General features: G+C 45.7%; 2 protein-coding genes across 12 annotated transcripts in view; one reads left to right on the forward strand and one right to left on the reverse strand.

The window, feature by feature from the left end:
- Angel2 (angel homolog 2) overlaps positions 1 to 4,584 on the forward strand; it is a 16,283-nt gene extending 11,699 nt beyond the window's left edge. For all 9 annotated transcript variants that reach the window (XM_010642542.1, XM_010642549.1, XM_010642548.1 and 6 more), the window contains 2 exons: positions 1,436 to 1,599; positions 3,340 to 4,584. In XM_010642542.1, the coding sequence (XP_010640844.1) occupies positions 1,436 to 1,599; positions 3,340 to 3,491 (316 nt within the window). In that variant the 3' untranslated portion in view covers positions 3,492 to 4,584. The remainder of the gene's footprint in view (positions 1 to 1,435; positions 1,600 to 3,339) is intronic.
- A 3,056-nt stretch (positions 4,585 to 7,640) lies between these two features.
- The window catches only part of Vash2 (vasohibin 2), a 27,301-nt gene continuing 11,393 nt past the window's right edge, over positions 7,641 to 23,548 (reverse strand). For 2 of the 3 annotated variants that reach the window (XM_010642554.1, XM_010642553.1), the window contains 3 exons: positions 19,382 to 19,763; positions 17,819 to 17,934; positions 7,641 to 9,361 (listed from right to left, as the gene is read on the reverse strand). In XM_010642554.1, the coding sequence (XP_010640856.1) occupies positions 9,292 to 9,361; positions 17,819 to 17,934; positions 19,382 to 19,763 (568 nt within the window). In that variant the 3' untranslated portion in view covers positions 7,641 to 9,291. Of the gene's footprint in view, positions 9,362 to 17,818; positions 17,935 to 19,381; positions 19,764 to 20,522; positions 23,066 to 23,548 lie in introns of those variants that run through there. The other variant, XR_783975.2, reaches the window with a different exon arrangement.

Here is a 23,548-nt window from a genome sequence, read left to right on the forward strand (position 1 = left end):
GTACAAAGAATTGAACTCAGGACCTTGCACTTGCCGGGTCGGTGCAGCACCATTGAGCTATAGAAGATTCTTGAAACGTTTTGATTACTTTGTATTGTGACTCTTAGAGGGTTTTTTTAAAAAAACATTTAAATTTAGGGACCAAATTAGAAATAATCTCTCCTATATTTTATCTGCTTTCTTCTCAGTCTTTTTTTTTTATTTTTATATTTTGTTTTCAAAAATATTCTCTCATAAAAACCTTGTAAAAAAATGAAGCAATTTTTAATGTTGTAAAAATATTGAAAAATTCATGATTAAACTTTTAAAATATAGCAGACATTCCCCTGATTAATAAAAAGGCCCAATATCACTAAACAATATTTTTTAGTGATTTTTGTCTTTGTATAACAAAGTGGGATATAAAAGATAACTTCACCTGTATATAAGTAAATTTAGATATATAGCTTTCATCTGTGTAAAACTGATAGTTTACAGTTGTAGAAGAGACATATTTAATACTATTATAGAGAAGTTCTTAGATTTGTTAGAAAGTCACTTCTGGGAAAAACCTTTATTTTTAGACAGCTGAACTCATTAATAAGCAAGGGCCACATCTTTAACTGTCTCCTCAGCACAAAAAATGGTGTTAATTTGTAGATTTGGTAAATGTTTGTTTGATGAATTTTAAAATGTTCTAAAAATTTTATTTTCCTTCATTGCACGAGTGATATGTACAATTCATGACATGTAAAAACAACTCATGTGTTAGTAGAAAACAACTGTTCGCCTGCATTTGCAGCATAGAGTGCGTGTAAGCCATCACAGATGCTGTCTTCAGAAGCAGCACAACGTTATCTTTCACATTAGAGCAAAAATAACAAGATGGCGCCCTGACTTCCAAAGTCTAGGGAGTACTAGATAGCACCCCTGAATGCTATTTGTCCACTTCAATTTTTCTTTGTTAAGAACAACCCTCTAGGACTGGGGATATAGCCCAGCAGCACAGCACCTGCCTGGTGAGGTTAAGGTCCTGACTTCAATCGGTGGTACCAAAAAAAAACCAAAACTGCTAAGTTGTTTTACAATGTGTTTTCATTAAGTGGAAGGTCTTAAACTTGTCACAAATAATTAAAACTCATTAGATTGCTGATAATTGAGCTTTGTAAGTCCCCCTCCATGAACATCCTTGTGGTATCTACTACATGAATTAAATGAGTGGCACCTTGTGATGTGATCTGTTTACCAAAACATCCACATCTGGCCTTAGTCTAGAGCAGAAATGAAAACATATTTTATTTTTTTGGTACTGGAGTTTGAACTCGGGACCTTGCACTTACGAGGCAGGCAGCGGAACCACTGAGCTAAATCCCTGGCCCGAGAACATATTTTAAATAGAAATTATAGAAGTCATGAAAAATTTGATGAATTTAAATACTTTCTCTTTCCAATTTAGATTGTCTTCAGATTTACAGCACCATTTCAGCTTGTCCTCTGTTTATTCACATTACTTACCTGACACTGGAATTCCAGAAGTGACCACCTGTCATTCCCGAAGTGCCATAACTGTGGATTATATTTTCTACTCTGCAGAAAAGGAAGGCGTTGCCGAGCACCCAGGTAAAGACTGTATAATCATTCTGCTAGAGAGCACAGGAGCTCAGATTCCAAGGCTGATGTTGAAAAAGTTAGCTAAAAGTTAGCTTCATTTAGATGAAGTTCTAAGTGTACAAGTTAAAAATGTTCTTAAGACGCTGGGCTTGGTGGCACACGCCTGTCATCCCAGCACTGGGGAGGCTGAGGCTGAGGCAGAGGATCGCTGTGAGTTCAAGACCAGCCTGGGCTACACAGTGAGTTCCAGGTCAGTCTCAACTACATAGTGAGACCTGTCTCAAAAAAACAAAAACAAAAATGTTCTTGAATAGACGGGTTGGTGGTGTACTTGAAGAAATGAGATCATTACCTGCATCTGATCAGGAAGGCAATAAAACATCCCCAAGGCAAGTTTCTACCTGAGAATACATCCTTTGTTCTTTCCTCAGTTCCCGGTAGCTTCTGAATTACAGGTCATTTGTATTGCCCTTTATTTTTACTTGCCATAAATGTACTCTTTGTTTCGTGACAGAAACTGAATCTCTTAATGGTCAGCATACATTTTTATGGTGCAGCTTACCAGGACTGCTGCTTCGTGGTAGGGCCATGCTTATGCTGCCAACAGACCACTGAGTCTCGCTGACCTTGGAATGTTGGTTTTTATGAAGAGGAAGAAAAGTGTAGTATTGCTGTGTGTTGGCAAAAAGCGAAGGTGAAAACACTTTTCCTTGTATGACTCAACGAAAATCACATTGTATGCATTAACCAAAGGATTTAAAGTGGGGAAGAAAAAATAATCAGAAATATAAAAATACTGCTCAGTCGGGAATTTAACTCAGTGGTGCTGCTCCTGCTTCACAAGCGCAAGGTCCTGAGTTCGATCCAGTACCAAATTACTCAGAAAACTTGCAAGTCCTAAATTTGGGCAGCTTGTTTTCCTGTTTGACTTTCTTTCTCTTCCATTTTTTTGTGCTAGTTTTTTTCCCCTTTTCTGGTTCAACCTTTCCCTTCCTATTGGAGATTATTAGTAACACTCAGGTGAGGACTTAACTTCTTCTAATTCAACTCTATAAAATACATGCTTGGGCCTCTTTGCTTGTTTTTTATCTTTGAATTTGTAGTGAGGTTTCAGAAGGTGTCATGTCTACAGAAGTCCACTAGGTGGCAGGAGAGTCATGGATCAGTGGCACAAGTCTCAGCATTGCAAGCCTGTCACTTTTTATTCTGCTCCCCGGCAGCTCTGAGACCAAATTATACTAACATATCTCCACGCACCTTCTAAACCACTCATCTGACTGTAATTGGGTCTTTTTGGTCTCACACAATGACAGAATGGCTGGTGGATGAATTAGGTAGTTGTTAATCTCAAACTATTAATTTTTTTTTTGGAGACAGTCTTGCTGTGTAATTTAGGCTGGCCTCAAACTTGTGGTGATCCTCATACCTCAGCCTCCTGAGTGCTGGAATTGCAAGCATGTGCCACCACACCTGGCACAAACTATTAAAAATTTTATGTGTTCCATTAATATTTTCTTCTAAAGATTATTGGCAGATTAACATTTATTATAAAGATTGCATCTGAAACTGCTATGTGAGAATTATAATTAGGTTGTGGCTCAACAAAACTAGTATTTTTAAAACTTTCATATTCATTTTCTGGAAAGGGTCTCAAGTTCTATTTCACTGTTTAGAAAAAAGATTTGTATAATTAATTTGCAATAACCTCTCAACAGTTTCCCTAAATCTGTGTGTGCTTCTTTAATGTAGGAGCTGAAGTTGCTTTGGCTGGAGGCTTGAAACTTCTAGCTAGACTGTCGCTTCTTACAGAGCAAGACTTGTGGACGGTTAACGGACTTCCAAATGAAAACAGCTCTTCAGACCATCTGCCTTTACTGGCTAAGTTTAGACTTGAGCTCTGACTCTTCTTGGATTATGTACATAATTTTCTTCCATCTTACGTTCTTTTTGAACACATATAAGTTGTTGAGTGCGTTATTTTTGTGCTGTGGAGTAACAGATACCAGAAGAAACAAGTTTACAATAATTTTCTTTTTTAATAATGATATTTTCCTGACAATTAAGATCTAAATACTCTTTATTGTAAAAGAGATATAAATATTTTTATTCTAATTCTAGTAAAATTGACAGTGGTTTTTAAATGTAGCATATCTTCTTTAGTCTGCTTAGTGAAGAATTTCACTTCATGTTTTTGGCAAGCTTTACAGTAGATCCAGACTACTTACATAGGTTTTTAAAAACCACAAGTTGGTTCCTTTCCACGAGGCCTGGTTTCTTTGGGAAAGCCCTGTGTTTTTGAGTCCTAATTAGTTCACCTAAGAAATCAGTGTGTCTTTCACCGGTGTCCAACAATTTTAGTTTATGAAGGAGCTTGATAATGCTTTTTTTTTGGTACCAGGGATCAAACTCAGGTCCCTGTGCTTGCAAAACAGGCAGTGGAACCACCGGGCTAAATCCCTGGCCCTTGATAATGCTTTTTAAAAAATTATTCAGAATACTTCCTCCATCGTATCACTGGTCTGAACCGTGGAACATGATGTAGTGTGTTGAGAAAACATTTGGGAAATGTGGCTGCTCTGTCTAGTAAGGATAAATCCTTCACATAAGCCCACTGTCTTTGGTTGGCCTCAAAGAAGCAGAGACTCTGGGATGTGCCTGTTTCTCTAATATCTATTTTTTCTCTTTTTTTCAATTAGTCACAATAGTAGATCCCTGAGTTAGGGGAGACATTTGTTTTACTGAAGTGATTCTATAGAAATTTATTTTCTTACGAAAACTGTCGTTGGAACAAAGTGGCAGCTATGTGATTATTTTTGGTATGCCTCAGGGACAGGAGGAAGTTGTGACACTACAGGGAGGCACTGAACCTACAGTCCTCATACTCTTACAGCGGTCATGTCAGCTGTTCGGGACCCTTTGTTTCTCAGATGGTCTCAGTGACACAGCAGTGCAAGGTGCTGCTAATGGGTTTATAAAGCCTGTAGTTGATTCTAGGTAAGTGTCTGAATAAAAATGTTTGAAACAAAATAAGTGCAAATGTCTTCCTTTTTTTAGACAGGAGACTCAAAAGAATTAGGCATTTTTACTAGGTAGTCATTTTGCCCTGAATTACAAACATTTTTATAGTGAATTTTATTAACAGAATGTTCTATCTTAAATTGAAGATGATAAGTCTTGGACTTTAAAATTTTTGTACAAAATTTCTTACTACAATTATTTTTTAAAAATCAGATGAATGCCCAAAAGAAGGCATGCAGGTTACAAAGATTCATCTAGTAAGAATTACAATAAGCAAGTACTTTTAAATGTTTGATTTCTTACTTTTTTTGGTTTTATTTACAGTATTAAATATAGATAGTTCCCAGATTCTCGTTTGCAGAACATCATGTCCTGGCTAGAGATGGAGTCATCGTCAATTTGTAATGTTAGTTTAATATCCCTTTTTAGTACTGTGAAAAAATGAAAATTCATTGATTACCTCTTTGAATTGAGTGAATTTATTAGCAAATAAATATTGTATGTAAGTCATTGTTAGCAAACTAATATCCCTGAAAACCTGAGAAAATTTATTTTTTTATACCTAATAAACATTGTGAATTCAGGCCCATTTCCTGTGCTTCACTTTGGTAAGAATTAATCCATAAAACCGCTTTCTACTTTAGCTTATCAAGTGGAATGTTACTGTGGACCAGAATCCAACAGACTAGTGTAACCGTCTCAAATTTCTAAGATTCCACAGAAAGTGATTATTTAAATTACCTATTTATCTTGACCAGGAGAGTTGGTAACTACTGGAGCCTCATATTTACCTGCCAAAACCAAATCTGATTAATTGCAGAAACCAAATCTCTTACAGTCTTATGTTTTATAATCCAAGCTTTAAATGCAAAGAGAAATTGTAAAAACATTTTGGTTTTACTATCTATGCCTTTGGATATCAAGATAATATGAATGTCTGAAATCCTTTTTTTTTGGAACTTGGTTACTATCTGCTTTTCACCTTTTTTTGGTTTTCTAGAAAAAAAACCCCAGGGAATTCAAGGGCTTCAGGAAACAGGAGCATCAAGTCACTTGCACTTTGTACTTGTAAATTATGTAATAAATTATTGTACTCAGACATATGAGCCTGCAAGTTCTGTGGTGGGGTAGTAAACTATATGCTGGCCTTGTGCTCTTCTGAAAACCATTTCATTACCTTTTTCAGCCTGTATTACATAAGGTAATGGTAAAAGACAGGTTCATTAAGATGCCAAAATAATGTTTAATACAGAGTCTGGAGACTGAAAGAGAAAGGGTGAGGATGATAAATTAATGCATTAGAACAAGTAAGAAATAAGAGGATAAGAAGTATCACACCATCTTACATTATCAGAAAGAAAAAAAAAAGCAATCCTTAAGTTGCCAAGATGATTTTATTAAAGTCCCATGCTATGTACAAACATACAAGAGATGAGAAAAACAAACTCAAAACATGCACTTATCTGGCATTCTCTAAAATACCATTATACAAGTTTTCATTTACTTAGAAAAATACCCACTAGAACAATCACAGTTTTTCTTAAAGATTTTAAAAAAATGTATTGGCCAGAACAAAGTCCAAGAGAATAAACAAGATTCTGAATTGTATGTCAAAAAAACTGTACAAGGTTGTACATAAAACTATAGCTTACAAAAGCTTTGGGTATAGTAAGAATACTGAATTAAGATTTCCAGAGTTCTATTTACCAATATCCATTAATAAAATCCTTATGAAATAATTGACTTAGAAAAAGTGAAATGTTCATGATTTCTGTATATATAGAAAATACTAAATATCACTTTCTGAAATAAAGTATACTCAAAACAGCACAATTAGTCTCAATATCAAGATTTCTGTCATTCATTTAAACTTTGCGTACATTGCCAGTGATGGCTTAACCATAAAATTTCTCTTACATAATTACTTTGAAGAACTAGATTCAAATGAATTCATAGTTTTTTTTTTGTTTTGTTTTGTTTTTTTCTCTTTGAATTGCAGCCAGTCTTAAAATCAGTTTGGGGAAGTAAAATATGTTGGTTTTCTTATTTAGTTGGGTCTTTTTAAAAATTAAGTTAATTGGTACATTTTAGGTATACACTATAATGACATTTCATCATTGGGAATTACTACCTTTACACGACATATCTTGGTTAGCTGGGTCATTTTTGAGTTGTTGCTTTTTAAAAAAATCCTATAATACTTGAATTACTGTATTAAAATTTAGGAGTTTGGTGACTTTCATATATTTGGTAGAAATTAGTATTCTATAGGCAATAGAAATAGAGTAACAACTAAGAACATTTTAAATGAATTCTCATGTTTCTGTGACTCACCCTTGCTTTGGGAATATCTGAAAATCAAGGCATGTTGAAGAAATTAGGTTACTAATTAAATCATTAGGCCATTTGGCAATTTTAAGGCTTATATATCAGCATATCAGCAATAGTTTTATATTCCTATCCTTTTTTCTTACAGGAAACAGGAAGCCATGCAAATAGTTGACCTGTGTCTTTGATGGTTTGGTCCTTAAGTAATGCTTGGCAAATTCTATTCCATGTTCTTAGAATGGTTGCAGTGTTTTAAATAGTCTACTTACTGATACAATAAAATTGCAGGTGGAGTTTTTTAAAAAGGTACATGGGTAAGTCAGTATTTTCTAAGAATGAGAAAGAAATGATTCACTGCTCTTTTGAAATATTAAATACTTGTGGCTGTGAGACAACAAATCTACCTGGTATACTGTGTGTAGATGAAAGTGACTTTTGGTGCTGGGGATGGAACCTAGGACCTTCTGTATGCTAAGCGCAAGCTCTGCCACTGAGCTACATCTCTAATTCTAATAATTTTAAACTAACTGATAGTACTATTTTTTTGTTTTTTGAGACAGGGTCTCACTATGTAGTTAAGGCTGGCCTTGAATTCATTATGGAGCCCAGGCTGACCTCGAACTCATGAAGATCCTTCTGCATCAGCCTTTCAAGTGCTGTAATTACAGGTGTGCTCCACCATGCCTATTTTTTTGGTACTGGGGATCAAACTCGGGACCTTGCATTTGTGAGGCAGGTGGTAGAACCACTGAGCTAAATCGCTGGCCCAACTAATACTACTGAAGTAAGTGATTAAGTTCAGAATTTTTTACCTTAAGCTACATTTTAGTCTAGGTGAGATGTATGGCTTCCTTTTTTAGGAAAATAGTATTTTCATTAATAATGCTGAATTTTACAGTAAAGTGAGCTCTTGTGCACACAGCTAAAGGATGAAGTTCTTTTGCTTCCTCATTACCTCCAGATTGTCAAAGAGCAGGTTCTTTTTTATTACTTTCCTATAACCATCTTCAGCTAAAGAAATCCAGAGGAGTAACAGACTGAAACAACAGTTATGTTCACTAGCAGACTTCATTTAAGTCTGTGCTTTGGTCTCATGAGTTGGCATGATTGCTGAGATTAAAAACTAATTAAACAAGCTCTACTCTAGCTGTTTGGAATACACAGACTGCGTGTCCTTCGGGTTATCCTGTATACAGCCAGAAGCTGTACCGTAACCAAGACATGCAGGCTCTGTGGACAGGGCACACTCAAAGGTAGAGCACTGTACCAGAGACTTCATTAAAAAAACTGTTTCTCTAACATATTTTTCCAGTACTTCCTAAATGTCGTGTGGTACCTAAAAGGAATGAATTGGAAAAAATAATCACATATGGCCTTAATATAAGACATAAGAACACACGTGTAATGACAGTGAGTCCTTCAGAATCAGAGCCTGACTCGAGGTTAAAATCACATCAAGTGTGAACAGAAAGGTTACCTGGCTTTCAAGACCCATGCCTGGTTCGCTCCTGGCCTCTGCCTTTCTGAGTCTTTATGTCCCAGTAATCATAACACTGCAGAGCCTGCATAACAAGTGCATGACCTCTTGTGCTTCTTGCTGGACTCTGCAAAGTTTAAATGTTGGTGACAGAACACAGACTAGCCTCCAAATGTGCTTGTTTTGTAAGAACAGAAATTGCCAGCAGTGAATGCTTTAAAAAAGAGTAAGAAGTAACTCCAAGATCCTAAAAATGGTTTCCCGTATTGCCAAAAGAATTTTAGTGTTTTGTAAAACACTTGCATATAATACCTTAAATCTCATCACGTGTGTGCACCAGGAAAATACTCCAAACTTGTGGAAATCCCCATGGGAAACAGTAGGGAAACAATACAAATAGAATATAAAAAACCAAAACACCATCAAGTTTGCATATCTGATGTAAAAATGCTGAGGTAATATTAACTGCTTAAGAAAAACCCACCCATCTTTGTTATTGCTGAAAAGGACTAATACTGACAGTGATCTTACTATACCAAAAGTGGGAGAGAGGACTTCATGATATTTGCTACTGGAGAGGCATAATGTTCAATGCAAGTAAAAGTAAACGAAAAACTATAAAACTACAGTTAATGTCTGTTACCCTTGAGATTTTGAGTGAGAGAGTCCAACCTCAGTGGGGTTTATTCTTCAGCCTTTCATGGTTGCCTGTTCGAGAATTTTAAAGCTAATTGTTCTTCCCCACTCAAATTCTATTTCCAGGTGAATCCTCAGAAATAAATTTCACAGGTTCCTAATAAATAGTTGCAGTTCCTCCTGAAGATGCTGGGTAAAGTGCAGAGTGAAGCACCACAAAACCCTCATGCTGGCCGCCGCGACTAGATTCGGATCTGATAACCCACTTCGTTCAGGGTGCTGAGATCTGCCTTCTTCTCAGGCAGGGCAGGCCTAGGAGAGACCGGAAGCCGGCAGGGGAGAGGACGGGTCAGAGAAAGGCAGTGAGCACTTGCAGGGGCCACTGTAAGGTAGTGTCATCTGTCAGATGTCATTTGACATCTGTCATTCCACCCCCCGCCCGCTTTGCTCCCAGCTCTGCTTGGCCGTAAGTCTACCTTGGTGCTCCCTGACAGGCCGTCAGTGCAGACAGCAAAACTTTCCGGCTTTCTCAACTTTACACTTGAATTTGGTCACACTAGAACTTTCAAAGCCCAGTCTATACACCTTGTAAGAGTCAAGAGTCACATGTGCTACAGGATTAAAAGTCAGGTTCTCCTGGAAATGTTGACTTCCTAGACTTTGTGCCCTAGGGGAAACCCAGGAATTACAGGGTGACTCTGATGTCCAGAGAGGTTTTTCAATTTTTTTTCTTTTTCTTCACAAAGGACTGACACTTGGGCCTTCAAACTGAGTCAACTCTTCCCCCTTTAAATTTTGAGAGAAGGACTTGTCACGTTACCCAGGCAAGGCTCACACTTGCCATCTCCTGCCTCGGACTGTAAGGTTCTTGGTTATTGTTGACAAGAGGGCTAATATTCCAGGCCTGAATGTATAAAATCACAGTGAATCAGAACTCATCTGAAAAAGCGTGTCATTGCAGAAAACTTTCAGTGGCATAGCATCTGTTCCCTAAAAAACATTATGTAAAGTACTTTCCAATATAAAATGACATGTCAGTATTTATTTGAAGTCATGTAAGAAAGTACTTGAACTTGGGGGAAAAAAATCATTTAGCAGCACATAAACCATCTTTGTTAAAGATTTTCAAAAACGACTTTCTGACGTACCTATGCCTAAACATTCTCATGGTTTATCTTAGTTTTTCCATCCCCTAGCGAGGTTCCTCTCACCGTGGGTAAAAGACGGCCAATTTAGAACATTCCATGCATCTTCACATTTAGCAGTTTTCACAAGAAAATAAAGGCATTTTAAGATTACACGTGAACTATGTTCTTAAGTGTTAGAAAGAAAATTGAAGCGCTTGCTTCAGCAGCACATATACTAAAATTGGAAGAAAATAAAATTGTAAGTTACTTAATTCATATCTTTGAAAGATTTCTTGACAGCAAATCATTTTCCTCTGTCATGAAAGTGGTCCAATCATTCGGCTAGAAATGAACAGTGAGCTTCTATCTCTCTGCTCTGTGAATGGCAGTAGTTCTGTAGGCACACCTCTCCCACCTCTCTTCTGTCTCTGAAAGGGATCTCGGCCATCAGTAGTCTGATCATTTGTCTTGCAAACTTGACCTCAAGGTGGATAAGAAGCTTTCTCAGACTTGCTGTTTGGCCCCGCTAAAGATAACTTGTAATCTTAATCATCTCTGTTCCACGAAGCTGATTTCTCTCTCAGCTTGACTGTGTCCTGATTTACTGGGCAGGACCCATGCCTCTTACTCTTGTCTCTTTCTCCTGTTTCCCAGGACACGATACTAAGGACAGCTGACAGCCCGTACAGAGCCCTACACTTGGATGTGGATTCTTGCTCTGTGTATGAAAGAGCTCAAGGATTCCAGCTTCGGCTGTGGTATCCCCCAGACCAGCCATGCCCTGGACACTCCCAGTCCCTCAGACAGCGCCACTGCCACAGCTAGAAAGAGCAGCTCAGGGCCTCATGAGGACCCTTCCTGGGATAGCAGCTAAAGGGAATTCAGTGTTGCTTAAGAATTTGGATTTATAGCTGTCTCACCCCTCAGGCCATGTAGGTGGGCAGACAAGGGCTCTTACGGACAAGCCAGGTTTCAGAGCTGCCTACACCTGGAAAGTAATCTCTACTTTGTCTCCTTGCCCAAAATGGGACCATTTTCCAAACAGCTAATTTGAGACTTTTCTCCCTCAGAGTAGACTCCTTGTTAGCATCAGCCTGAGGCACATGCGATGAGAAAGGCAAATCAACTCATCTCCCTAACGGGGCTGGCTGCACCTTTAGCAAAGTCAGGAATCCAGAATTCACTAGCTTAGCGTGTAGCTCACGGAAGAACACTCGCCTACAATGTTTGAAGGCGTGGGTTCCATCCCAGGTACCCAACACCACAAATTCACTTACATGTACATTTCCCACAGCAATTAACATGATTTGTAACTATGAAAGCACATACGCCTCACCCAGTGATAAACTACACCTGCATCGGTGAAACACTCTTTTAGTGGACCACCAACATCTACTTTCTCCTTTTTTAGGAACTCCCACCCCAAGTTTTAGCCAAACATGGCTGCCTGAAGTACAAACTGCAATTCCCAGACTATGTGGCCAGGCCTGGTGGGTGACGGCTGAGCAGTGAGGTTGCAGTGCGGGTGTGGTGTGGCCACCCTGTTGCTGCTGTTCCTCAGCTCCTGCTGTCCTCCATCTGGATGGAATGCCCTTCCAAAGCCTTATCATCCCTGGAGGTCCCACCTAAGTGCCACTTGTCCCCCTCACAGTCCACTGCTTAGCCCTGCGTCCTGTGTTCATCTGTCAGAGGGCCCTGCCGATGCACCACCGTCACGCCTGCTTTGGAAACTGCCAACAGTTTGAGAGCAGGAACCAAGTAAATTCACCTGTGAATCCCACCGTTGAATATGTAACTCAATAAACTCGGGCAAGTTCTCACTGATGTGTAAATGGCTGAGGAGCTTCTTGTTACTTTTATCCTGGGATACTTTACTTTTACAAAGTCCTAAGCCTGGAGTTCAAGTCACCATGACAGCATTTTAAGGATGAGCAAGTAGGAAGAATGGATTTTTAAAAAATGTTTGTACAGGAAAGGCCTTTCCCCTGCAAGCCAAGTGGGAAAGCTGCCTATTTACTATTACTTGCAGGCTCCCAGAGGAAAGAGGCGAGGTTGCCTCCCTCCTCGGGGTCTCCACCCTGCCCACCTCCCACCCGATACCAGAACTCAGGGGACAAAAGGCTCACATGCAGAACATGAGCTGAGCAGAGGTTCCTGGGGACCTGCCTGGAACATGACACCCTTTGCAATCACCAAGATGGCAGCAGCTGCCTGCCTGGCAGAGGGCGGAAGTGGGTTATCACCGTGGGCACTGCCTTCACCCGGCCAGGAATAGCACAAGGTCCCTGCCAGCTCAGCTCAGGGCAGGGCTGGGGGCTACTGTGGGCAAGGCCTTTCTCCTTCAAGGACTGTCAGGGGGCTTTTATAAAAAAGCACCAGGGTGATGATTCAGCTCCGTGCTTGCCCAGAACCTCTCAATGGAGGTTCTCAGGTAGTTATTTTAGTCTGAATAGCTACTGCTCCAAGCCCCTCCCTGTCAAGCCAAAGGGAGTGAAGTATTTTCCTTCTGTCAGGCTGTGGGCAGAGCTCCCCGGGGGTTGGGGGCCCTCTCCGCTGAGGGATGGTCCCAGCCTTGTCTGTTTTCACCCACTGGTGTTCAGGACAAATGAGGTGAGCACTGTGGGCCCTGCCCTTGGCCAGGGCTGTGGTCCAACTAGCTGGCAGTGGCGCGGTCACGGTGGGAGGCAAGCAGAGAAGACAAGTCCACAGAGGAGGTGCCTGGAGAGCGCCACTGAGCTGGCCTTCGCCAGGCCACCTGAACTTGGATAGCGGCACGTGGTCCTTTACACACTCAGGCAGCCTTGGCACTGGCTGCTGTGTCTGAACCCCCAAGGAGCCTCAGAACCAGAAAGTGATGAGCACATGTCGGGGACATCACCACATCCTCGGGCGGAACACGCAAGGAGACACGGGCCTACGTGACACTGGGTTTCAGAAAAGAGGAGGGGGTGGAAAGCTTTGGGGGCTCCCGAACACCCCAGTCCCCCTTCTGCACCTCTGATTACAGACAGCAGTGCCCCACAGGCAGGCCGCACGGGTGCAGTTGCGTCCCTCGTGCACGTGGGAACGCGAAGTGGGGAAGGGCACAGGAGCAACTGCCATCAGCCCTTGCGTGTTGGGGCCCAGCGTTTACAAGTCAAGCACAGCCCTGTCCTGTCCTCTTGTCAACCTGGCAGGGATGAAGCCAGGCCGAGGTAGCACACGGCCTTGTGGCAAAGAGGGGGCTTCACCCCAGCTGCCCCCCTCACTCTGCGGGCACAGGAGCTCCGGAGGGGTCTCCCGCCCTGCACTCGTCCCCCAGGCCCTCCAGACACCCAGGCTCACGGCTTGGCAGGGTCCCGCCTGATCTGTCCCTATACTGTCACCCTGGGCTCTACTTTCCCTCTGAGGCCCTCCTAACCCCTCCCCTCCTTTTCTGGAAGGAAGTTTTCTCACATCTGCTCGGGGGATGTTTTCTTGTTTAGGATCTGCGGAGAATGCCTCTTGAACGAACCCGTTTAAAACACCTTCCGTGTAATTAAACTAGGGACTCCAACATATTCTTCATTACAGCCACTGTCCCCATGCAGCCAGAGGCCTGCGAACATCCCGCTCCAACAGGGCCCAGTGTCCAGTGTCCAGCTTGTGGCCCTGGCGCGAAAGGAGGCCCTGTGTTGAGGTAGAGCTATTACCCTGGGGTACTGAGGGTCCCCAGCAGGGCAGCCACATGCTGGCAGGAAGAGGATCCCGAAAGGGCAACATCAGAGAGGGAGAAAGGATGGAGATGGGGCAGGAAAGAAGAGAGGAAGGACAGAGGGGGAAAGAGTCACTGGGCAGGAAAGAGGAGGCCACGAGGCTCCCTGGGTGCTGGGAGCCGCTGGCCCCAGAACAAGTTTCCCACAAGGCCACACCAGTGGCACGGGCTGCTCTCACAGCAACACAGGCAGCCATGCCAGAAAACCACTGTGTCAGCACACACCTGTCACCCCAGCACTTCAGGAGGCTGAGGCAGGAAGACTGCAAGTTAGAGTCACTTGGCAAAATAGAAAATAACGGGCTGGGGAGGTGTAGCTTAGTGAGAAGGCCCTGGATTCAATCCCCAGGAGTACCACAAAACCAAACCGGACCAAACCAAGCCAAAACAACTGCTGCCTACTCTTTCCTACTCTCTCAGGCCCAGGCGCAGCCAGCAAGCCAGGCGTTGTGACCCGTCAGACACAGAAAGGACCCCAAAGAGACACGTGCTCCTCAGGAGTCTTCACTGGGCAAAGTGCTCAGTGACTGTCCTCGGCCTCATCACCTTTCTCAGGGAACCCCCGAGTCTGACTCACACCCAGGAGGAGGAAGGATGGCGGGGGCGGGAGGGGTGGACCCGTTGCCCTCTGGAAGCCTGGTTTCAGCTGAAACCCTCCCTCATCCTCGCTGCTCATCGCCCCCGCAGCTGGCTGTGTCAACCCGGTGACACGGATCCTCCTCACTAAAGGAATTATCATTCAGGCGAGTGTAAAAATGTAGCAGAATTCAGGGCCGGAAGGAGTTCCGCTGTGAGGACAGAAAGCTACTAAAATTAGCCCCTCCGCATAGTTCAGGGGCTGGGACCCCACAGCACACGGGCCTATCGCCTGTTATGGGCGTTTCCCACCCACTGGCCACTCTCAAGCTTCCTGGTGGTGGCTGTACATTTAGAAGTGACCGCTGGCCTTGTGTAGTGAGGAAAGAACAGCTCAGGCTTCTCCCTTCTTGCTAAAAGCAAGGTTCCCTGGAGCAAAGGCTGCTGGGTGAGGACCAGGGGTAGGAAGGGAGACCCTGTTCCTATGCAGGCACAGCTCTGGGAGCCAGGCTACGCTGGGTGACACCAGGAGAGGGAGCACAGCTGGGCTTCTGTTCTTCCTGCTGTCCCCACCTCTTGTGGACCTTCCTTTGCTCCTCATCTCCTGCGTCTCTCTTTCCTCACCCACACAGTGGCCCCAACCACCCCTTCCCAGCCCTGTGGCTCAGAACTCAGGATGTAGAAGGAACTGAGGACAGGATCTGCGCTCCTCACCTCACCCACACCAGCCTTGGGCTGAGACACCTCCCCCTAGACCCTGCTGAGGAGGCAAAGAAAGGGACAGCAAAGGCTTCTGCCACAAGAACCACGGCCTTGAGGGACTTGCTCTTAGGAAACCGCTCACAGGCTACCCGGATCCCTTGGGAGTCACATCCTTCCCAGGCCACCTGGCCTTTGTTGCAGGGGAGAAAAAAAAGATGCCAAGATTCGCATCCACTGGATGAAGTTGATGAAGGATCCCCAGGACCATGCTCTACTCAGGACAGAGAGCTGAGGGGCAATGGAATGAGGCCCAGGACCCAGGGGCAGGTGTAGCCACACTTTTCCGTGCATGATTTCACTGAATAATGGGCCACCACTTCCGGGCCCCTGGCTGGGCTGGACCTGGAGGTACGGAGAGCGGAGGGAGACTCCTCCTTTTCCTTGGCCCCCACTCCCAGGACCACTCCAGTGGGGCACTCTGAGGTTGCTCCAACACACGCCCAAGCCAGTGCCCTCCCATCTCCTACTCCGGCTCTTCTTTCTTTGGCCTCCTTAGAGCCTCACCCCTTTCTCTCCTTCCTCACCGTCTTACCCAGCTATGGTTTCAAAGGCTACTTCTGAGTAGATGGCTCCATTATCTCTATCTTCCAACTCCAGGTCTGCATGTACAGCAGTTTCTAGAACATTCTCCCTGGATGCCCAAGAAGCACCTGAAATTCCACAGTCTAAACTCAAACTTTCCTGCCTCCTTCCTGCACATTTCTCAAACCACCAATGTTTTCTACCTGATCCTGACTTTTACCTTCACAGCCAGTTTCTAAGATATTCACTATCCTGGGCAATCATGGTAACCTTTTTTTTATGTTTTTGCCTGCTAAATCCCCATAGGTCCAAGTAAAACTAATCCAACTGGACTCATCTTACAAACCACCTGCTGACACTCTGAGCACAACTCCTTTACCTCGCTCGGGCTTCCGGGAGCTCCGGGCTCTAGAGGAAAGAGTGGGCCTTCATGAGCTGCTCAACTTCTGGTGATTGGGGGTCCTAAGGAATGACTCAGACCTGTCTAGGTAAAGGCATAGGTCAGATAGAGGGGTGCCTGCCTCCTGTCACAGGGCCATTCACCCCTTGATCCCCAACTTGCCCCCAAACTGCTACTCTGTTCAGTGACAGCAATTAATGAATACCTGAATTATTAGGAGAGGGAGGATGGGGCACAGATAGGGGCAGGAGGCCTCACAGGAAGGTCTGAAGCCATCCTGCTCCCTGACAGCATGAATGTTACACCAAAACTACCCCCTCTCCTCTCTCACCACAGAAGCTCCAACCTCCCACTTCCTCGCCCCCTCCTTTCTGACCCTAGACGCAGCCAAGTTGACCAAGGCCCTCCAGGAGTTGCCAGTGGACATGGAATAGGGTGACAAGTAAACATTCTGTGGAACTAAAATACCTTGTCCTCTCCTGTCCTTCCAAAAGCAGACACCCCCCCGCCGCCACACACACACCCTGCCACCTTCCAGAGTCTGGGGCCCTGAGTTCTACCCCGGCTCGGTCCTAGAGCACACGGGACTCAGGACAACACAGCCCACCCTGTTTACATCCCGGCTTCTTCATCTGAAAGGAAATGCTGTATGAGGTGCTGAGAAAACACTGTGTCCATGAAAGCAGCTCGCCACTAACCAGCCATTGCCAACACAGGATTGAATTTGATCCTTTCAGCAATTTTCTAAGCTAGGCAGAGGCGCATTTTCATCCACTCCTGGACGCAGAATAAGATCCCCAAGGACTGAGGCTCTGCCCAGCTGAAGGGAGAATACGCAGCAGAGCAGGGACGCAGCCACAAGGCCTGTGGACAGTACCGCTGGTCCCCTGCACAGCGAGGGTGACCGTGACACCACATGCTGCCGTTATTAAGAAAAGCGGGGGCTGGGGATTTAGCTCAGCGGTTCGGTGGCCTGCCTTGCAAGCACAAGGACCCGAGTTCGATCCCTGGTACCAAAAAAAAAAAGAAAAGCGGTATTTTTCCCCAGTATAATTATGGTTCGAGTCTTTCCAGTGGATTTTCTATCACTGGTCACCCTGGACACCTTCAGAAGCTCCAATCCGTCATTTCTCACACTTGCACCTGAGAAGCAGGTGTGGAATCACTGGCCCTGGGCTAAACCTGGGCAGGGTGGAGCTAGCCCAGGGTGAGGGTCATGCTGGACATACCTGATGCCACCCTCCACTGACAGCAATCACATTTCACTGGGTACAGAGGGCTGCAGGATTTTAGGAAATTCATGAATTCTAACAACCTCATTTTAGGGGTAAGGAAGTCGACATACAGAAACGTTATAAGAGATGCCTAAGGTCACACAGCTGAGCTGGTTCCAGCCCCAGGTGTCCTAACCCCAGGCCCAGTGCTACTCCCTAGCAGGTGCTTATCCCGAGGCGTATGTATAAACTTTTAAGGAAGAGCAAGGGGGTGACGTGCACCTTTCCCACAGGTGGCTCCCCACGCAGGTGGCCCCCCTGGAGATCAGCATGCATTCTGACATCAAGCCCAGGACAGTCTTGTCCCCAAGGGCCAGACAATTCCACAAATGTGTGCTCAGGGCCTCGAGTCCGGGAAGAGGAAGTACTACTCACGACTTGTCTCGCCTGCCGAGCCTTCTCGGCGGACTTGCCGGTCTCCTCCGGGGCGACAGGGACTTCCCCCGGCTTCTCACCTGGGTCGGAGAATGGGCACTTGCAGGCTTTAAGATCTGAAGGAGATGCAAGACGTTAATGGTGCCCCACGCTGCCTCAGGCCTCCCTACAGCACAGTGGCATCGCAGCTCCCCAGGCCATCACGTCCTGAGGTTTAGAAGGCACTGGGAAGATTTTCAGAGGCGCACGCTCCTCTGGCCTTCTGTATATCAGGAAGCAAGAGCACCACTTCCGGCAGCGCACTGGAGACCACACTGTGTCCCCTCTTCCATGGCAGAGGTTCTGAGCTGTGTCACAGCCTCCTGGTACTGAGATGGGGTCGAGTAAGTGTCCCTCTTCATGAGGGCAAAGTCTCACAGATGCCCCAGGCACCTCCTGGTCCTCCCCTGACTGCCAGCGCACATGCACAGACAGAGTGGCTTCTGTTTATTGAAGTCTCCACTGTGGGTTCTGCACAGGGAAGGATCAGTCCCCAGGATGCTACACACAGCCTGCCTGAAGTCAGCATAAGCCCTCCCCTGGGTCTCTAACTGACACACAGGTGACCAAGGCCACACTGGGTCACCGGGGAGGCCACTGGCAGGAGCAGAAGGGCCTTGGGTACCGTCCACAGGAGGCCAGCCCAGAGAATGCTCCCTTATCTGTTACTGTGACACTGGGCTAGAATTTTATGCAAAGGCGTCACAACACGCGAGGACAGAGCAGAAATGTAATGTGACTGAGATAGCTGTACACTCCTCCTGGTTTCCCTTGGCCACTCCTTTTTCGGTACCAAAACTCTAAAGTCCTAGGAAACCCTAAGTTCTAGGCACACTAAATGATCAGTCACCCTATTATAAAGACAGAACAAAGTACAAAATGACTAACGTTTAAATCTGATTTCTCTGAAAGAACTGCAGGCCAAGACAGTGCTGTGACCATAACTGTTAAGTTCGTTTTAGGTCTGCCTTTTGAAGCACAGTCACCCCTGAGGACCTGAGGGAGGACTAGCTCCAGGAACCCCACAGATACCAAAACCCGTGGATGCTCACACGGTGTAATATCTGCATGTAACTTACAACACCATCCTCCCATAGACTTTAAATCATCTCTAGATTACCAGTTCAACATAAATGCTAAGTAAAAGTTGTCATACTTATCATGTAGGGGAACTAGAAAAAAGAGAGTATAACCCATGGATCTTTTTTCTGAATGCTTTCAATTCAAAGTTAGTCCACACTGAGGATACAGAGTCCACAGATATGAAAAGCCAGCTGTCCACAGGGAATAATAAATGACCCATATTTTTCATTGTAATAGGGGAGCCACTAGAAATACAGAGTTTGAGGGCTGGGGATTTAGCTCAGTGGCTCCTCTGCCTGCCTTGGAAGCAGAAGGTCCCGGGTTCAATCCCCAGTACCAAAAAAAAAAATAAAAAGGAAGAAATAGGGATCCTGGAGTAAGGGGAATGGATGGGAGAAGAGCTCGCTTGCACAGGTCTCCGCTCATCCTCCCAGCACCTACCTTCATCCTCATGTCCCTGGCATATTTCTCCAGCTCCTTCCTTATGTCAGCCCTCAGCATCTTCGAGACATTGAGGACCAGCTGCTTCCACTCGATGGGCTGGAAGCTATGAGGCTCATGGGGGACATACAGCCCAATCTTGACCTTCTTGACTGTGTGCAGGTACTTCTTGTAGGAGTCTTCAAAGTCAAAGACAAGGTCACTCAGAGTGCGGAAGGTCAGAGGCCTGTCCATCAGCTCGGCCCTTCGGCTCATGCCCAGTGAGCCGTAGCGGCCATTGCAGTATATCCCCAGCACGACGTGGTGAAAGTAATTTCCTGAGAAGTAGGTTTTAAAGCTGATGGGGAATCGCTCAATGGAAGGCTGCCCATTGGTTAAGTATCTTAGACAGCCTGAGTCAAGGAAGAGACATCAGGCCTAGGAGAATTCGCAGAGCCTGGACTCCCAGAAAAGGAGAACAAGTCACCGGGGTGAGTGAGTCAGTTCCTCTGCCTCTGAAGGGCCCCACATTTCAAAGGATTCATCCATCCTTTTAGAGGGAGCTTTGAGTATCAACTACTGGGTGCATGAAAAAACCAATGAATATAGAACACAGAGAAAAACTTGCTAACATCTTCAGTAATCAAATGCAAAACATGAATAAGGCACTTTCTTCCTTGCTTGTTTTTCTACAGGGAAAGAAGAACTGTTTAAAGGTTTTTAATTTTTTCTCAATCATGTGACCAATAAAACAGAGTCACCGTGACCTGGCAATTCCATTTGTGGGTACGGAACCAAACAGCTACAAGCAGGGGCTCCAAGAGATTATCCATGTACCCACGCCCCTGACATTAATCATAACAACTGGAAGGGCCAGGGATGTGGCTCACTGGCGCCGCACTGCCTGGCAAGGACAAGGTCCTGAGTTTGATTCCTGGTGCCAGAAAAATAAATAACTAAAAAAAAAACCACTGTAAGATGGAAATAACCTAAATGTCCATTGTTGAATAAGCAGATAAACAAAGTAGTCTCTACATAACAAGGGAAGATGATGCGGTCTTTAAAAGAGGTCCCATGGCATGCTACGACAGGGGTGAACCTGGAAGACATTGTGCTAAGTGAAATAAGCCAGACACGAGGGGATAACTAGGGTGCTACTTACCCAAGGTTCCTAGGGGAGTCAAATTCCAGAGAAAGGGAAGCGTGGGGTTCCCAGGGTCTGGGAGGAGGAAGGGGAGCTGCTGTTTAATGGTAGACAATTGCAGCACAGATGGAAAAGCTCTGGAGATGCATGGCGGGGATGCCGCACAGGACGCTGAATGCGCTGTGGCCACTGAACTGGACCCTTAATAATGGCTGAAAGAGCAAACTTTATGCTGAGAAGCTTTTATCAAAATAAAACAAAACACCATGTGATGTATGCGGTAAGAGAGGCAAGCCCAGAAGTCCCTGAGAGGACAGAGGAGGGGCCTCAGCTCAGGAACACTGGGATTAGTCTTTCCAAACAAGGAGCCAGCTGGGGCTGCAATCAGCAAAGCCACGGGACTCGGAGAGGGAGGAGAGGAAGAGGAAGTCAGGTGCAGGCAGGGAAGTGGCCTGAGTTTATTGGGAGGTGGGCAGCAACACCCCAAACCTTTGGCTAATCTGCTGGCACTCAGCCTCTGAGAAATGTAGAGTCTAGCTGTCACAAGGCACCTGTTACTCTAATCAACCACAGTCCTTCAGTACCCTCGCCATGGCCAGTGAGGGCCTACAAAATAATTGCTGTAATGCAGAAAATAATTCGGAACCAGAGATCCTAGTATCCAGCATGCATGCGAAAGTGAGTACATGCACTTAAGCAACATAAAAAAAGTGGCCCTTCACCATGGACTTCGGGGCTAGAATACAAAGAAAGAAAATGCCAGAAGGCCAGGTAAATGGTCCAGGCACCCACGTGTGCCACAGGGCCAACAGACCAGCTTCTGGCTGCTGAGGACGGCTTCTGTCTCAGGACCAGGTTGCTGCGGAGACAGATGAAGACCCAAGTCATCCTTCACCACCCCCAGGGGAAAGTGGCACACAGGACACTGACTCAGAGCAAGCGTCAGACAAAGATGCTGTAACTTTTAGATTTCAGCTTTGTGTTTCTTGTCTGTGTCCAAGAGTCAGATTTCCCTGAGTTCAGCAGCATGAGCTCAATGTCTCCACCCTCTCTGCCTTCCCTGCACTTTTCTGAAACGTCACATGGGTGAGAACAAAGGAAAACCAAAAGCACAGGCCCGCAGGCTGAAGCAGGTCCCGGGTCTTTTCCTGTCCACCTGCAACGCCTCCAGGTAGGTAATTTCCCAGACCAGGTGCTTGGTGCACACAACCGTGGAGGGTGAGGGCGAGCTGTAGGCAGGTGCACCCACTGCCCGGCAGGGGGCGTCTGAGGTTAGCTCCACCACCTGGTGCTCTCCTCCTCTATCTCCTCCAGCAGATCCCTGGCCAATGGTTCACCCCATTAAACTTGCAAGAGGCTCTGCTGAACAGCTGTGGCCGCTGGGGAGCTGGAGGCCTCAGCCATCTGTTGGCCGACCCCAGCCCTGGCCTCCTGCTCGCTCCTTTGTGGGGAGCAACCCAGGAGGGCTGGAGAGGCGCGCGGGAAGGCTCAAGTTTACGCTTTCAAATGTGAGCCCAGGCGCCCGTAGACAGCAGTCCTCAGGGGCGCAGGAGCTCCTGCCAGCCAAGTCAGCCAGAAGACCAAGCAAGCAGGCTGGACCAGCCCTATGTCCTTCCACCCACTGTAGCTTCTCCTCTCACCTGATTTCCCTGCTGCACCTCTTCTGAAGTCTCTTTCATGGGCTTTTTATATCCAGCCGCACAGAAAAACACTGAAATTTCACTCTTGAGCATTCTGTCCTAACTTCTTAGGAATCACACCTCCCCAAAAATCGGATCCTGAACTCGCGTTCCCAGCGTTGTTCCCACTGTGAGCGCCGTCTCCAAATACCCCGAATTCCACCTGTCCGATCTGAACCAGGGTCCCCATAAATCGGATCTCCCTTTTATTAGGCAGGCCAAAAATGGGGGGCCACTGCTCCTTCCTTGAGCTAACATCTCAGCAGCCCGCTGTAGCATCGTTGATCTACTTCCAATGCCTCGTGTGCCCGCTGCTGTGTCCAGGTTGGCACCAGAGGGAAGCTTTCGTGACCTCTCTGTCACTCCCATCCCTCTGGCCCACTCTCCACCTGTCTGTGTCCAAACCAGGAAACCTCCATTTGCTGGCTCCTACCCACTTCCGGTGCAGCTGCCTCGGATTCCTGTCAACCTACTTCCTTGCTAGCTCCTGAAACCGCCCCTCTAGCCCATCCCATTCCCTCAGCCACGGCTTGTGCGTTAGCCTTCCCTCCGGTAACAGATCCCAGCCTGGTCCGATCTGCCCCGTTGGCAGCCTCTCTGTGAAAGGCGCCTCTGACTGTCTGCTCTGGAGATTCCTTCCACCCGTGCTGCCCGTTGCCTTTGGGGAAAAGATCACTTTCCACCCAACTGGCTTCCCCTGGGGCCCTGTCTCTCGGGCTCACGTCTTGCTGTTTCCTTTGCCACTGTCCCTTCCAGCCACGCACTCCAGAGGACCCGGAGCTTCTCTGCTCTTCTAGCTGACTGTGTTCCATCTCGACCACCACCAATAAGTGCGCGGCATCACAGGTTTTCAGGGCCATATGAGGTACAGCTGATTGGAAACTACAGCGAATGCTTAGATTTTAAAAAACATTACAGTGAAAGACATACTGTTATTAATTCCCTTCAAACTAGCCCCCCTTGCTTCACTTATTCTTGCCACTTTCTGAAACAGCTCTGGAAGTCTTTCACGACCGTCTTTATGAGCTCCGATCAAAACAACAGTGAAAGCTGCTGCTGAGTATCATTCCACAGAAAGGCGGGCTCGTAAATACACGACTGTGTCCTCATCTACTTTATCCGCCACACCTGGAGCCACGTGACCTCTGGCTCCTCCCCAAAGGCAAAATGGCCACGCACGGTAAAGGTTCTGAATTCATTCAGGATATCGAGGCAATCACACAACGGCACAACTGAAGACACTCACGAAAGAGGACTCCCAGAACTGCTTCGGAAAGTGGCAAGGATGATGGGATGAGTGCTTGCAGTGAGGGGGAGGATATATACTGAGGTGGATTAACAGCAATATATCTTTTATAGCCATAT

The sequence above is a fragment of the Fukomys damarensis genome, unplaced genomic scaffold (assembly GCF_012274545.1).
Source record: "Fukomys damarensis isolate Sample0158 unplaced genomic scaffold, DMR_v1.0_HiC HiC_scaffold_11, whole genome shotgun sequence".
Lineage (NCBI taxonomy): Eukaryota > Metazoa > Chordata > Mammalia > Rodentia > Bathyergidae > Fukomys > Fukomys damarensis.